Below are 16123 nucleotides of genomic sequence, written 5' to 3'. Positions count from 1 at the left end.
GACCTGTCATTCTATCTCCCGTGACTCCCAAGACAACCGCCTTTGCTTAGAAAGCACAAAAGAAAGAAAGGAGGAATGTCTCATCTGAATTCGGGGTTCATTTCCACGAGTAATTCCGACCATCTAAAATCCGAGTGAAAAATCAGTCCCACGTAACATCTTCCGGGGATCGTCGGCCACACCGACAGACCAAAAAAAAAAAAAAAAAATCTGGCAGAAATGCAAACCTTCCACTACAAAGTTAAGAAATCAGAGATGATCCGTGAAATGACAAATCTCGGCTGACTCTGGCTTTTCCGGAGTTCGCCATTTAATGATTGATTTTAGCTCTATGGGAGTAGGGATTGAGTTTTCCTGGACTTCTGCTTCTCATTTATATACCGATACCCTAAAGCAGCCCCCAAACACTTTTAACCACCTCCCCCATAAAAACACGACCAAACCCCTTGCTCCCACTTGCATACACGGAGGAGAATTACAAACTCCTTCCCTGTTTTCTCCAGTGTGACTGCTAATCATTTGGGCTTTTGCAAGTCACTTCACGGGATCTCGGTAACCTCACCTGTAAAATGGGAATTTAAGGCTGTGAGCTCCATGTGGGACGTGGGCTGTTTCTAACCTGATTAGCTTGTATCTACTACAGCGCTTAGGACAGTGCCTAGCCCACAGTAAGTGCTAAACAAATACCATTTAAAAAATAAAATAAATAAAATAAAATAAAATAAAATAAAATAGCATTGGAGACCTGGTTCTATCAGGGAAGAAGTGAATTCGGAAAGGCCTGAGTGGCAGAGTTCATAAAATTTAGGGGCAAAACAGCCCTTCCCTACCCTTTTCATTCATTCAATTGTATTTATTGAGTGCTTACTGTGTGCACAGCACTGTACTAAGCGCTTGGGAAGTACAAGTTGGCAACATATAGAGACGGTCCCTACCCAACAGCGGGCTCACAGTCTAGAAGGGAGAGACAGACAAGAAAACATATTAGCAAAATAAAATAAACAGAATAAATATGTACCCTTGAGCTTGTCACTACACTTCTTTGAGTCTGTTTCCTCAACTGTAAACTAGGGATTCAATACTTAAGACTGTGAGCCCCATGTGGGACAGGGACTGTGTCCGAACTGATTAACTTGTACCTGCCCCAGCGTTTAGAACAGGGCTCGACAGATAGTACGGCGCTTCACAAGTGCCACTGAAAATTCAAAAGTTAAAAGCCGGAAGACAATTTTGCAAACAAAAAAGGCCAGATACATCTTTAGGCAGTTACAACAGAGCTACATCAAACACAATTTGAACTGCCCAGTTCTGTGAGGATAACCGGAAAGTCTGCTCTGAGTGTACTTAGAAGACGCATTCTGAACATGTCACAGGTACGGAGATGGACAGACATTCACTCTCCTCCCTTGCTGTTCAAAGTAGCGGGTCTGCGCCATGCAACACAGGAAATGCTTCTGAAGAGTGCAGTTGGCCCTCAGGCTGATGGATGTTTACAAACAAGTGTCACCTGCCTCATTCCTGAGGGGACAAGAAGGAAGATTTTACAACTATCTGTAGCTGAAGAGAATCAAAGGTGCCCCACACATCCCAGTGGCTGCCAATTTGTACTTCCCAAGCGCTTAGTACAGTGCTCTGCACATAGTAAGCGCTCAATAAATACGATTGATGATGATGGGGGTAAATAAAGGTCTATGGAGAAAGAATTTAGAGGGCCGGATTCCATCACGGGGACGCCCGCTGCTTGGAGAGGAGAGAGGCTAGGGCCGTAGGTGTGGGTACTTGGTGGATGCACTTGTCAGCTGTGTGACTTTGGGCAAGTCACTTCACTTCACTATGTCCCCAACTTGTACTTCCCAAGCGCTTAGTACACTGTGTGCTTAGTGCACACAGTAAGTGCTCAATAAATACGATTGATTGATTGATTGATTCTCTGGGCCTCAGTTACCTCCTCTGTAAAACGGGGATGAAGACTGTGAGCCCCACGGGGGGCAACCTGATCACCTTGTAACCCCCCCCCCCCGCGCTTAGAACAGTGCTTCATTCATTCCGTCGTATTTATCGAGCGCTTACTGTGTGCAGGGCACTGTACTAAGCGCTTGGGAAGTAGAGAAGCAGCGTGGCTCGGCAGAAAGAGCCCGGGCTTTGAAGTCAGAGGTCATCGGTTCAAATCCCGGCTCTACCACTGGTCAGCTGTGTGACTTCGGGCAAGTCACTTCATTTCTCTGGGCCTCGGTTACCTCCTCTGTAAAATGGGGATTAAGACTGTGAGCCCCAGGTGGGACAACCCGATCACCTTGTAAATTCCCCAGCACTTAGAACAGTGCTTTGCGCATAGTAAGCGCTTAATAAATGCCATTATTATTATTATTATTATTTACTGAAAACGAAGCCCAGCCCAAAAAAGGGGTGCAAATGAAGCGGCTCATTGCTCGGCGCGTTCTCCCCCAGAGAATGAAAACGAGGCTCTCTCCCCATGAGGCCTAGAGTCCTGGAAGGCCCCTGGATAAAATCCAAAGGCCGCCCTGCCCTTCCCCGCCACAAAACCACAAAGTCACTTTTAGACTGTGAGCCCACTGTTGGGTAGGGACTGTCTCTATATGTTGCCAATTTGTACTTCCCAAGCGCTTAGTACAGTGCTCTGCACACAGTAAGCGCTCAATAAATACGATTGATGATGATGAAAACCCTGAGCTCTCTTGATCCTAAGGAGGGACACCTAGCGAATGCCAAAGCCCCACCCGAGGGAGACCGGCGGGGACAAGGCTGTCTTGTGGCTCCGCCGCCGCAGAGCCCTTCGGCCGGCAGCTCCTTCTGTGGCGACGCCATTTTATCAGACCTGAATCGCGGCCAAAGGCTTAGGACGCCGAGGCTGCCGCGGCTCTGCCTTGAAGACGTGGCCGGGACAGAAACGGAGGGGATGGGGGTGGGATGCTCCTCACTCGGTCAGGGGTGGGGCCTGGTCCGGCTGCTGGCTAGCAAGGTGTTACCTGAGGAGAAGTGCCACCCCCGGGCACCCCAGGAGATGCTAACGCTGGGTGCACCAGTATGTCCACTGGGTACAGGGCACAAGAGCCATCCTGGGACCCGGCTGCCGGGAAAGCCACCCGCAAGGGCGCTTGGCTGGGGGCCACCTCGGGAAACCCACCTCCTCAGCCCCTGCCCCCACCCACGTAGGCCCCGGGTGGGGCTTGGGTGAGCGGCCGGCAGGCCACGCTCACCCAATCTTGCTTCCTTTTTCAATTCTTTCGGCGGTCACAAGCGGTTTCGCTTTGGGACCGGGCCGCAATTAGCTCCGTGGCCGCTTTTCTTCTTGTTTTGAAAGTCGGCCAGGGGGACGACCGCGTCGCCCTGATTGGCTGCGTGCAAAGGCATTCCTGCCCCCTCCGCTGCCTTGGCTGCCTCGCTCGCTCCGAGCCGCCGCCGCCTCCTCCTCCTCCTCTCTCGGCGCAAACAACAGCCCCAGACGCTTGGCATTCCAGCACTGGCTGTAATATTCTAAACAAATCCCATATGGAAATTGGCCGGCGGCCAACTGCTTAATTACTTCCCAGCCTCTATCGAGAAAAGATCTAAGCGACAAACATGAGCGTATTAATCAAAGCCGCCGCTGTTTATAAACCTGCGGAACAGCCACCCAAAACACTGCATTGTGATGATTCTGCCTTCTTCGCAGTTAAAAAAATAAAAATAAATAAATAAAAGGCACTCCAACGGTTGTAAGCTTGGAGCGGTGACCTCGGCGCCTTGTCAGCAAAGCCGGTCAGAATGGAAGCTAAGAAGAAAGAAGGGCCTCACGTTTCTGGGCCTAGACAACGGGGTGAATTTTGGTGATTACCACACGATTCCACCCAGACACCTGGATCACACCACCTAAACTCGGGGCCGGTCCAAGAGTCTCCATGCACGCTCCGCCTACAGCACCCAAATCCATCTCCTCCCCGGCTGTTTAACGTGCCAGCCTTCTCTCGGGATGCCAGCCGGATTGCCTTTATGGAAAGAGAAACCACACACGCCGTTCACCTGCTTCCAAATCTTGCCCCACTTGAATACGCGGGCTGCCAGATGTGGGGTGGGAAATTCATTTCTGAAACGGGGCCTACGAGGAAAACGACTTCTGGAAATTTTCAAAGCTGATTTTTATTCCTCGGCATTAAACCTTCTTTGAAGCCTGCACTAATGGCTCCACTCTGGCACGCCGGCCTATTTGGCAGCCGTGATTCCGAACGAAAAACTGGCCCATTTTTCATTTCCCCATCGACTTTGCGGACCTGTCTCTTGTCAGTGCTTCCTCACGCCCTCCGTCGCGGGGTTGGCGGTCGGGGGCCGGCCGAGTTTTGGAAAGTGCACTTACTAGGTTAAGCGTTGCCCCAAAATCCAAGCCCCATGGGGGTCGTCGGACTCCTCTGTCCCCGCTCAAACCCAGAGGAAATCCGATTTACTAGCATATCCTCCCATCGCAAATTGGCTAATTTGCCATCGTGACTCACTGGGTCCAGGGGCTCTCCCTTGCCTTTTCAGAGTGGACACCGGCCTAGTTATTTCTCCCACTGCCTCTGCTCTTTCACCTTCACCTTTCCCCCATCGCCGCACACACGCCCTCCTCGTCTTCCATCCTCCAACTCCGGGGCCTAACATTTCGGGTACAAGGGGGAACCGGGCGAATGATTGAGGGCAGATGTGGCCATTCAAGTTTTAATACAAAATCTGCCTGAGAATATACTGGACTGTCTGTGCAAGCCTGCTAACAGACCTCCAGTGCTTACTTACAGTACCCGATACAAAGTTTAAAAAAAAAACCCAAACACCCTCCTCTTCTTTTCCCCTCAACCCAGCCCTCCCCACTCTCCAATGTGCGCGGATAACCTCCCCCACTTCCAGACCAGCGACCCTGGCCCAGACAAGCTGTGGCCTCCCGGCTCCTCACTGCCTTTCGACTCTCCCATATGGTCCTATCGCCAAATCCCACATCTCTTGGGCCCACTCCTTCCTCTCCATCCCAACTGCTATCACCTTGGTAATGATAATTGTTGCATTTGCCAAGCAATGTACTAAGCACTGGGGTAGATAAAAGATCATCAGGTCCCACATGGGCCTCAGAGTCTAAGTAGGAGGGAGAATAGGGACTGAGTCCCCATTTTGTAGATGATGGGACTGAGGCCCAGAGAAGTGAAATTACTTGTCTCATCGCAGCAGACAAGCGGTGGAGTCAGGTTTAGAACCCAGGTCCTCTGACTCCCATGCTTGGGCTCTTTTCACTAGGCCAAATTGCTTCTCAAGCTTTGGTAATTTATTCATTTGTACTGACATCTGTCTCCCCCGCTAGACTGTACGCTCACTGTGGGCAGGGAATGTGACTGTTTATTATTGTGTCGTACTCTTCCAAGCAGTTTTCTAAGCACTGGGGTAGCCACAAACTAATGAGTTTCAACATGGTCCCTATCCCACATGGGGCTCACAGTCTTCATCTCTGTTTCACAGATGAGGTCACTGAGGCACAGAGAAGTGTAGTGACTTGCCCGAGGTCACACAGCGGAAAAGTAGAGGAGCCAAGATTAGAATCCAGGTCCTTCTGACTCCTAGCCTGTGCTCTAGCCATCAGGCCACACTGCTTCTCGAGTACAGTGCTCTGCCTACAGCAGGTGCTCAACAAATACGACTGCCGGACTGACTCTGGTCCAAGTTACTGCAATTGGCCTCCTTGCTGGTCTTCCAGCCTCCAGCCTCCCCCCGACTCCCCGTTTACTAATCAACCCACGCTGCCGCAACCATCAGCTTTTGGAAGCGTCACTCGGCCCACATCTCTCTTCAAAACCCTCTGCTGGCTGTCTGGGTCTCACTGTCGCCAACCACGATTCCGCCCCATCGTCTTCAAGGCATCTTGCCACTTCTACCCCCTCCTTTCCCCCAGCTCTACCCAGCCATCTAGCTGGCCCTCGCTCTCAACTCTCCCCAGTCCCCCACTGGCACCGTTTCCCTGGCTCACAACCCAAAATCAGCCTCCGCAAAGCCCTCCTAAAATGCCACTCCTCCAGTGAGCCTTCCCTGATTAATTTCTCAGCACCTGAGCCGCACGAATCCATCAGCCAACTCTATCACTACAGAACTTCTTTCCCACCACACCCAGGTGGTTTTTCTACTGCATAGCCAATTATCTGGACAATCCTTTAGGCATTTTTATACCTGCCTCTCCTGTTCAAGTGGAAGCTCCTTGTCGGGCATCACTTTGTTCTTCTGGACATCCCTAGGACCTACCGAACACAGTGGGCTGCACAGAGTGGGTGTTTGGCAAATACGACTCCCACTACTCCCATTTCCTGAAAATTCTTCTCCTGTCTACCTTGTGATCCCCCCAGCCTCCAACACCTGGTTCTTTCTGGAGGCTACATCCCAGGATTCTGCTGACCTAAATCCAGCAAGATCAATTCAATGCAAATGGAATTACATCTCTGTAGGAAGACAAATCCCACAGATAGAGATGGGAAAAGGATCTTGCTAGAGAGAGAACAGAAGTAAGAGAGTGGGAGCTTCAGGCAAGAAAATAAGCGCAGGTCAGCAAAACTGTGCATTATTAGCAGAATACAAACGTATTACAGAAAATCCAAGCTGATGCTGCTAGACAACGAAGCTGGGGTCTTCCACTGCCCTGCTGCGAGGGCCCAAATTAGAGTCAATGCTCATATCACTAGGTTCTAATTGATGACACGCTCCCCCAAGGCCTGAATTTCTGGGCCCCTCGGAAAAAAATAGGATGGTTAAGTTCCAGAAATTATGTAACTTGAGGTGATAGACTGTATCAAAAAGAATATGAGATAGGAAAAACCGCTGAGAATTCAATTTATTTCCAAGCACACTGCAATCGCTAACAGTTGGACTTTCTGTTAAGATGAACTCTCGTTCTGGGGGCTTAACTCTGTGTCTTGCTCCCTGACCTCTACCGAGAAGACTGTCAGCATCACCCTGTTTCCCTCCAGCAACGAGGTGGTATCGTCAACTTATTTTTCAGAATACCAGGAAGAATCAGAACGGCTTTTGAGGTTGAGTCCACTTCCGCTTTCCAAAGTATTACAGATCAGGCTCTGTTGATGTGAATGTAAGCCCCATCCTAAAATCCTGGCTCTTGACAGGATTTCCCTCAGGTCCAGGTGTATAAAACGGACAGAGGGCCACCAGAGGAGGCATTTGCATACTGTTAAACACTAAGTGCAGCAGATCCGCAAGCAATTTTCTGGCTGAAGTTTTTATTAATAATTGGGTCACGGCTGGCCTGGCTTTTTGCCCATCCAGGGTCCCCTCTCCGACGACCCCAGAGGTGCCGGGAGGGAAAGGACGTGAAGTCTAGAGAAGGCCGAGGCTGAAGGAGAAGCTCCCCTGAAAATCTTGCTGGGCCACAGCTCAGGACGTGGCCCTAGAAACACCGACACCCCCTTTTCCTAACTGTTCAATACCACGCCCAGATGATTAAACCAACTTCACAAGCACAACTTTGGAGAGCTTTCTTTGAAATGTCAACCCAACTCCAGCAGCTCGCCTGCTACTCTAGTTGTGGATCTGGAGTTCACCAGGATCAGCACATACTGTTCCCGTCCGACGTCTTCTGCCAACAATTAAATCCTCTTTGGCCCTACTGGCAATATGATGTGCATCCCACCGTAACTAAAGGTCAGGGCTCACTGTCTTCATCCAGCCCTGCCTGGCCTGGGAACCTACATTCCCAATTTAAAATACGGGCAAGAAAACAGACTATCAGGCATGGATTCCCCTTTCAAAGAACAAATTTTTTTTAATGGTATTTATGGCAAATAAATCTTTTTCCTAGATCAATACTCCAAAGCCTAGAGAAAGGCTTTGGCTTACTTTTCCCATTAGTTGCCTCAAGGGCTGAGGATCACTTTATTGAAAACAGTCGGATGGGCCCCTGCTCCAGAGTAACCTCGGAGAAAGCAACATCTTAAGGAGACCCTGTTGGCTTTTTCAGATTTCCCGCGGTACACAACTGGTAGCAGACGAGAAAACCAAACTGAGACAGTCGACTTTCCATCCTCCAGAGAAGCAGCGTACGCTAGTACAAAGAGCCCTGACTTGGGTTCTGATCCAGGCTCTGCCAACTGCTTAGGGTGTTACCACGGATAAGTCACTTAATTTCTCTGTGCCTCAGTTCCTCAACTATCAAATGGGGATTAAATACTTGTTCTCCTTCCCATTTAAACTGTGAGCCCCATGTAGGGCACAGATCTTATCCAACCTAATTAACTTATACCTACCCCAGTGCTTAGAACAGTGTTTGACACATAGTAAGCACTTAAATACCATTAAAAAAAGGGGTACACCAAATCCTTAGTGAGATTTTCCCCCAAAGTCTCTCTTCCCTACTGTTCAGTAAATGACAGCTCAGTCTACAGCCACATCAACTTGGCACCAGGAGGTGACCGGTGCCCATATGGTCTTCACTGGCTAGTTACTATAAGGTAGCTTATCCTCAGGTCCCACTTTCCCTTACCGTCCGCAAACCATCGCTCCTCTCTATCAGATCTGATGAACAGATGAGGTCAGCTCCGGCCCCGCTTCTGGGCAAGCAGATGGACGAGAACTAGCCCAGATATGAAGGGGAGGCAGCATGGCTCAGTGGAGAGCACGGGCTTGGTAGCCAGAAGGACCTGGGTTCCAATCCTGGTTCCACTATTTGCCCGCCTGGGGACCTTGGGCAAATGAATTTCTGTGCCTCACCTCTACTGTGAAAATTGGGATGAAGACTGTGAGCCCCATGTGGGACATGGGCTGTGCCCTAACAGAGTTCTTTGTATCTACTCTAGCGCTTAGAACGGTGCCTTGCATATAGTAAGCAATTAAATACCATTGATAACAAAAGGAGTTGGGGGGAAGTAGAACACTCCAGGGGGCTAAATGTTGGGGGGGAAAAAGTTGGGGTGGGGAGGCTTACACAGCCCCCTGACTCAGAGCGCCCTGGTGCTAGGAACTTTCTTTCAGACATTTGCGTCCCCAAGACGGCGGCAGGAGGCACGATGGTGGGAGCACCGGATATTTTTTCCTGTGAGGGTCAGGGCTTTCAGCAAATTTCAAATCGGGTCGGTGTGGGTGGTAGGACCACAAAAGATTTAGGAAGCAAAACCACAGGTTAATGGATTTAACTTTCCCTTACATCTCTTATTTACAATGAACAGAGTGAAGCTCCGACAGATGAAAACAGCAAGAGAAAGGAGGGTTAAAAAAAAAAGGGCATCCCCCTACCTAGTCAAGAATCGACTATATTTTACTTTTAGACACTTTTAAGAGGCTCATGAGAAGACAGTGGGCTTGTAGTCTGCAAAATGAGTTGGATTAAAGGCAACCAATCCATAGTAGGTTCAGAGCACTGTACTCCACACTGGGGGAATATATCAATAGAGAAAGGAGCTAGGACTCTCGTCCTTGAGGAGCTTCCAATCTAAAGGCACAGTAAGTAAATCCTGGGAGTCACAGTTGGTCTAGAAGAAAAAAAAGTCTTCTCCCAGAACAGAACGTAGAGAGCGCAGCACCCCTATCTCAGGAACTTCTGGCAAGGAGAGATATCCACCCAACTAAGGACCAATGAATTCTGGAAGGAGGGACAGACATTCACGGTCAGAGAAGAGGGTGGGCAGCCAAAGGCAATTTTTTAATGTAAGGTTCAGGGGTGGTTGCCCGATTGGGCAGGGACACTATAGTGAGGAGCGGTGGATCCAAATGCACTGTGAAGAAAAGGAAAGGAACGCCAGCTACGGGAATGAGAAAAAAGGGAAACAACTTATGAAAACTGAAAAAGAGTTGGTGAAATTTAGTCTCATACAAACGAAAAGCTCTTGCCCTAGAACAGAATCCAATATGGTAAACCAGATCCATTTGGATGAACTGTAAGGGGGGTGGGAAAAAAGGTCATCAGGCCCATGAACCCAACTTTGGTCTGGGAAATAAGAGACAACCTGTTCTTTTTTAGAGACTGAAAAAGGACTTAAAAAAAAAAAATCACCTTTAAGTCATTAAATTCTTAAAGGGAATTCATGCTATTTGGACGGCTAGATTCTTTGTCCTTGTTGGCACTTGCTCTATCCGTGTCACAGGAAAAGAAAATTCCTAGACCACGTTATAGAATCGTATCAAGCTGAACTCATTTTATCTGGGAAGAGCATCGCTTTTACAAGCACAGAAACAAAGAAAAAAGGCTTATTAAGATGTATCACTGATGGCTTAGTTTTAACGCCTCATCTCATAATCATCGAACGGACTGTGGTTTTCCGAGCGACTGTTTTGCTGCCTGCTTGAAAACCCAACTTGGAAGAAATCTAAATGTGGGTGGCTACAAGTATTTTCTTCCGTCATTTTCTGGCAAAGCGACTGTGAAGCTGATAGCTGCTCGCACACTGGAAAATCAGAGGCTGGAGGGGCGACTGGGGTGGGGGGGAGAGGGAGAGAGGGAAAGAGAGAGAGAGTGTGTGTGTAAGGGGGGGAGAGGGAGAGGGAGAGGGAGAGGGAGAGGGAGAGGGAGAGGGAGAGGGAGAGGGAGAGGGAGAGGGAGAGGGAGAGGGAGAGGGAGAGGGAGAGGGAGAGGGAGAGAAATATCCTGGCACTGCCACTCCCTCCGTACATGGCCCGAGGGACCAAGCAGTTAACCCCTTCCTGCTTCTATCTCTTGGTATACAAGAGCAGTACGGTGACATCCAGTATTAATGCCTGATCCTGTTTTGATCAAGGTCCTCTGCCTTTGATTCTTGTATCCCTTAACGGCTCCCACTGTTTGCGATTTGTCGCCTACGATGCCCATCTCCTCCAAGGGGCCTTCCCTGACCAAGCCCTCATATTTCCCGCCCTCCTGTCTGCATCAACTCCACACCTGGTTCGATACCCCTTAAGCACTATGCTACTCATCTCAGCCCCCAACTGAGGTTCACATCCTTATACTTTCCTCCTTCCCCCGTTCTTTAACGCCTGCCTCCCACTGTTCACTGTCAGCTCCTTGTGGGCAGGGATCGTGCCTACCAACTCCACTGCCCGGTACCTTCCCAAGGGTTTAGTATCGCCTTCCGCACAGGGTACTGATCCATCCGATTGGTGGATGTGTGCCTGCCCTCGTCCACCAAGACCGTGGGAAGCTGGGCCGGGACCGGATCTGATCTAGCTACCTCGTCTCTGCCTCGGGGCTCGGCCTCTAGGAAGCGGTCCACGAGGAACGCAGTTCCAGACTACCGGTGCCACCTCCATCAGTGGTATTTAAAGGGCGCTCAGTGGGTGTGAAGCACAGTGTTAGGCGCTTGGGAGTTGGCAGACCCGCCCCCCGCCGCCCAAAGTCCGGAGCGGCCCCGCTTCCTCCGGCGGCGTCTCACCTGGCTGGAGCTTGCTGGGATGGTGCTGTCCGCTGGGTCCCGGGGCGGGAGGGGGACTGGTCCCTGCTTGTCCGGGGCCTTGGGCCGGGCTTCCGCTCGCCAGGGTCCCAGGAGGCAACGGCTGACCTCTCTTCAACAGCTGCTTCTGTTCCTGCTGGCGGAAGCGCGGGGGCACCTCCCGGGGCAGGTAACGGGACGCGGCTGGCGGCGGCGGCGGCTGCGGCTGCTGCTGGGGCTGCTGCGGCTGCAGCTGCGGCTGCTGCGGCTGCTGCTGCTGGCTGGGGGCCGGCCCGCGCTTGCCATTGCTGCTGCTGCTGCTGCTGCTGGTGGGGAGAGTGCTGGTGGAAGAACTACTGGCACTGGGACCGGCAGGTTGGGGCTGGCTTGAACTGGTCTTAGTAGGTTCTGGCACTACGAGAGAGATGAGACCGAGAGCCTGTTACTCCGGGGGGAGAACGTGAGGATGCCAATTGTAAAGTTTGAAACAAATGGGGGGTTGGGGGGGAAACGCAGTACATCAGAAGAGGATAAAGAAAACGGAAGCAGCAGGGATCAGTGGGAATAAAACACAGACCTGGGTTCTCATCTTCGTTCTGCCCCCTTGACTACACTGGGATTCAATTACATCACCTGCGTCGTGGGGGATTCGATACCTGTCCTTCCTCCCGCTTAGACTGGGAGCCCCATGTGGACAGGGACCGACCAGATTATCTTGTCTCTACCCCAGTGCTTAGTACAGCGCTTGGCACATAATATGTGGATCATGGATACCATTTAAGGGGAGAAAAAAAATAAATACAAGCATACACCAAAAATCTAAAACCAACCTTTTTGATTATGAACGCCCAATATATTTCTCTCCACTAAAGAGATATTTTGCCGTGGAAAGATTATTGCTTCAAGGAGCGCTCAAGGGTGAATTTTCTGAGGCAGGATGGTCAAGCGCCTGAAGGTGTGTCAAGCACCTATCATTCATTCATTGAATCATATTTACTGAGCGCTTACTGTGTGCAGAGCACTGTACTAAGCGCTTGGGAAGTACAAGTTGGCAACATATAGAGACGGTCCCAACCCAACAACGGGCTCACAGTCTAGAAGGGGGAGAGAATGATCAGGAGCAGGAACAATTTCCGGGGAGGTGCCTGCCCGCGGCCCACAGCCTGCCCTCCCCCCACCAGAATCCACTACCAGGAACGCATCGACCCAACTCTCTTCCCTTCAAAGTCGCTTGTCCGGTTCAGGATCAAATTCCAGGTCCCGGCCTTGATTTTTTCACCTCCGTAATCCAGTCAAGCCAATTGCCGACTACCCGGTGACCTCAGACCAGGGGGAAACTCCCCGGGGAGGCAGAAAGGGAAGTGGAAGATGCCACAGTCCATCCAACTGGCTGGGAAAAACTAGCTTTCTGGAAACAAAGCACCGACTGGAGCGGCCTACCGACAAGTGAGGTTGTTTACCGGCGGTCTTTACCCTCCTTTGCCTCCAAATTGCTCAAATGGCCGTTGGTGGCCCGTCATCCAGGCTCTTTCTGGACAGAAATGTGGACTGGACCAAGGAGACTACCTCCCACGGGGCTCAAGCCACGGCAGGGGAGCAATCAGGAGATGGGCCAGCTTTGAATCTGCACTGAGTCAAGCCCAAAGAGTCCTAAAGCTTGGGCCCTGGGGTGGTCAGCCAATTAACCTCTGGTATTTACTGAGGACCTACCGTGGGCAGAATACCCCATAATAAGAGCTTGGGAGACCATCGCAAAATCGGAAGACTCGAACCCTGCCGTTGTGGCGCTTACGATCACGTTGTGGTGAGGGGGAGGGGAAGCACGGAGAGAAAGCAATTACAGAAAGGAGGCAAACAGATGAGAAAATGGATGTGTGTCAGTCAGTTCCTTGTGGGCTGGGATCGTGTCTACCAATTCTGTTGTACTGGACTTTCCCAAGCACTTAGGTCAGTGCTCTGCCTGCACTAAGTGCTCAATAAACACCACTGATCAATACACGGTGGTTAAATAGCATGGGCTGAAAGTGAATATGTACAACAGTGCTGCACTGTGAGCACCTAAGTGTGGTGGTGATGGAAAAGTGCTCAATGGTAGTGGGGAAGGGTAGGATTGAGTGGGGGAGGAGGAGGGGTAGAAGAAAAATGACATTGGGATAAGGCCACCTTGAAGGAAATGGTTGCCTGGCGTTGGGAGGCAGAACCACCCACAGTGTGGTTTTCAGGTACAACAAAATGCCAATCCAAACTGGGGACAAGCAACATCGCATTGCTGGAAATTCCCAGGAACCTCTCTGTCCAGGCCACCTGCCCACCACCGCTCAATAAATACGACTGACTGATGAGCCACCCTTCAGGACCCCTCTCGAATAAACATTTTTTATCTGCTCCATTTATTCCGCAGAGGTAATCTTTCTGAAAGCAAAATCCCCTTTCACTCTTCCCCCAATTTCTCTTTTCAATCCACCAATGGTATGTACTGAGCACTTCCTGAGTGCAAAGCACTGTACTAAGCATTTGGGAGAATACAATATAACAAAAAGAACAGACATCCCCTGCCCACCACGAGCTTACAGTCTAGATGGGGAGACAGTCATTAATAGAAATAGACTGCTTCCTGAAGCTTGTCTGGCCAGGCTTTCCTGAAGGTAACCCAATGACGTGGTTGTCAATGGAACACAAATACTGGCCGTTACTCTAAATTATCTGAAAATACAATCTCTCTGTTAGGTCCTTACTTCACTTTCTATTTCATTAAGCCTGTCCGGACTGTGATTACTTCAAATCTCCTCAGACTTACATGGCACACTTTCTTTTAAGACTACTTTCAGCCAAGTGCAGAATTTGAAGAGAACAATTCACCTAACCCATTTGAAAAACACAACAGGTGAAAGACGTCCAGGCACCAATCTAAATCTTACTTTCCCTTCCCAAGAAAAGGACACCTAAGAAACCGCCCCCACCCCCGGCCCCGACATTCAACTGCTTTAATGTTAGCAATTATTTTAGAGCTTCAAAAGATCCAAAACTCTCTAAATCAATTATATGCACACAGATCCAAAAATGACTTCCTTGGGATTTTGTTTATTAGTTCCACAGAATCCCTTTAACAGTCCTGAGAATTATAAATGCATGACTTTGGGAACAGGAGATCAAGCTGAGCACGTTTCGGTAACATAGGAAAAGAATTTACTTAAAGAAAAGACACTGGCTAACTAAACCACATTGATTTAAGGTGGTCCCTTGTTCGGTAAATGTAGCATTTGTTAAGCATTTATTATGTGCCAAGCGCTATACTAAGTGCTGGGGTGGATACAAGCAACTTGCGCTGGACACAGCCCCTGACCCACATGGGGCTGACAGTCTTAATCCCCATTTTGCAGCTGAGGGAACTGAGGCCCAGAGAAGTTAAGTGACTATCCCAAGGATACACAGCGGGCAAGTGGTAGAACCGGGATGAGAAACGAGTCCTTCTGACTCCTAGGACTGGGCTCTAACCACTAGGCCAATGCTGCTTCTCTGGTAGTATTTCATTACACGTTACTGATCAAATTCATTCTAATTAATTCTTATATCTGTGGAGTTGGATTTTTTTTTACCTTATATCCTAGTTGGGAGTCAATTTTTTTTCCCTTTAATCCATCGTAGTACCTAATGAGTGCTTCTTGTGTGCAGAGCCCCGTACTGAACAATACAACGTGTTTTGGAATGAAAGTGGTTAAGACTCAAACGTGTTCCTGGCTGCTGCTGAGACAATTCATTTGCAGCTATTAAATGCAGCAGCCCCCATTAGGAAATGCGGCATATAAAAAGAATTTCTGATTATACTATGCCAATGTCTCTACTAAAACTTATCATGCCAGTGTATTTTTTTTCCCTTCAGCAATTTGTTCGGGTCATCGTTTGATGGGTTGATGAATTCATTACCGGAAACAGATGGATCCCATAATTTCAGAAGCATTCTTGCACACAATCAAAAGGCCTGTTTTTTCCCCGATTTCACAGTCTACTCCCAATCCTCCAAATCAACTCTCGCGAGGCTACATTTTCACATCCAAGTCACTAGACGGAAACCACAAGAAGAAACCAGTTTCTAATAATAATGATGTTGACGGCATTTGTTGAGTGCTTACGATGTGCCAGGCACTGTACTAAACGCTGGAGTAGGTACACGGCAATTGGGTTGAACACAGCCAGAAGAAGAACGCAGTCTCTAATAATAATGATGTTGATGGCATTTGTTAAGCGCTTACGATGTGCCAGGCACTGTACTAAACACTGGAGTAGGTACAAGGTAATTGGGTTGAACACAGCCCCTGTCCCATAGAGGGCTCACAGTCTTAATCCCCATTTTACAGATGTGGTAACTGAGGCCTGGAGAAGTGAAGTCACACCACCTGAGGTCACAGAACAGACAAGTGGCAGAGCCAGGATTAGAACCCAGGCCTTTCTGGCTCCCAGGCCCAAGCTCTGTCCGTTGGGCCACGCTGCTTCTCATGTAGCCGTGATGACCTCGTTCCAATAAAATGGAATATTACCGAGGTCGGGTCAAAGCCCACAATACAACAGAAGATGCTCCATCAATCGATGGCATTTATTGAGCACTTCATGCCGAGCACTGAACTAAGCGCTTGGGAAAGAACGGCAGATTAAGTGTACCAGGTGAGCCCCATGTGGAACAGGAGCTGGGTCCAACTTGAAAAACTTCGATCTACCCTCAGAGCTTAGTTCAGAGCTTGGCTGAAACAGCTCTCACTATTAGGGTGGCATCGGAG

The 16123-nt window shown here is 49.5% G+C and overlaps 1 protein-coding gene across 1 annotated transcript in view; it reads right to left on the bottom strand.

Moving 5' to 3' along the window:
* Positions 1 to 16123, bottom strand: part of TNRC6C (trinucleotide repeat containing adaptor 6C) — an 87498-nt gene that overhangs the window by 31324 nt on the left and 40051 nt on the right. Inside the window, 1 exon segment of the mRNA XM_038742122.1 lies at positions 11355 to 11765. Within this exon segment, the coding sequence (XP_038598050.1) occupies positions 11355 to 11765 (411 nt within the window).

The sequence above is a fragment of the Tachyglossus aculeatus genome, unplaced genomic scaffold (genome assembly GCF_015852505.1).
Source record: "Tachyglossus aculeatus isolate mTacAcu1 unplaced genomic scaffold, mTacAcu1.pri SUPER_34, whole genome shotgun sequence".
Lineage (NCBI taxonomy): Eukaryota > Metazoa > Chordata > Mammalia > Monotremata > Tachyglossidae > Tachyglossus > Tachyglossus aculeatus.
This window is presented reverse-complemented; position numbering and strand designations above follow the sequence as displayed.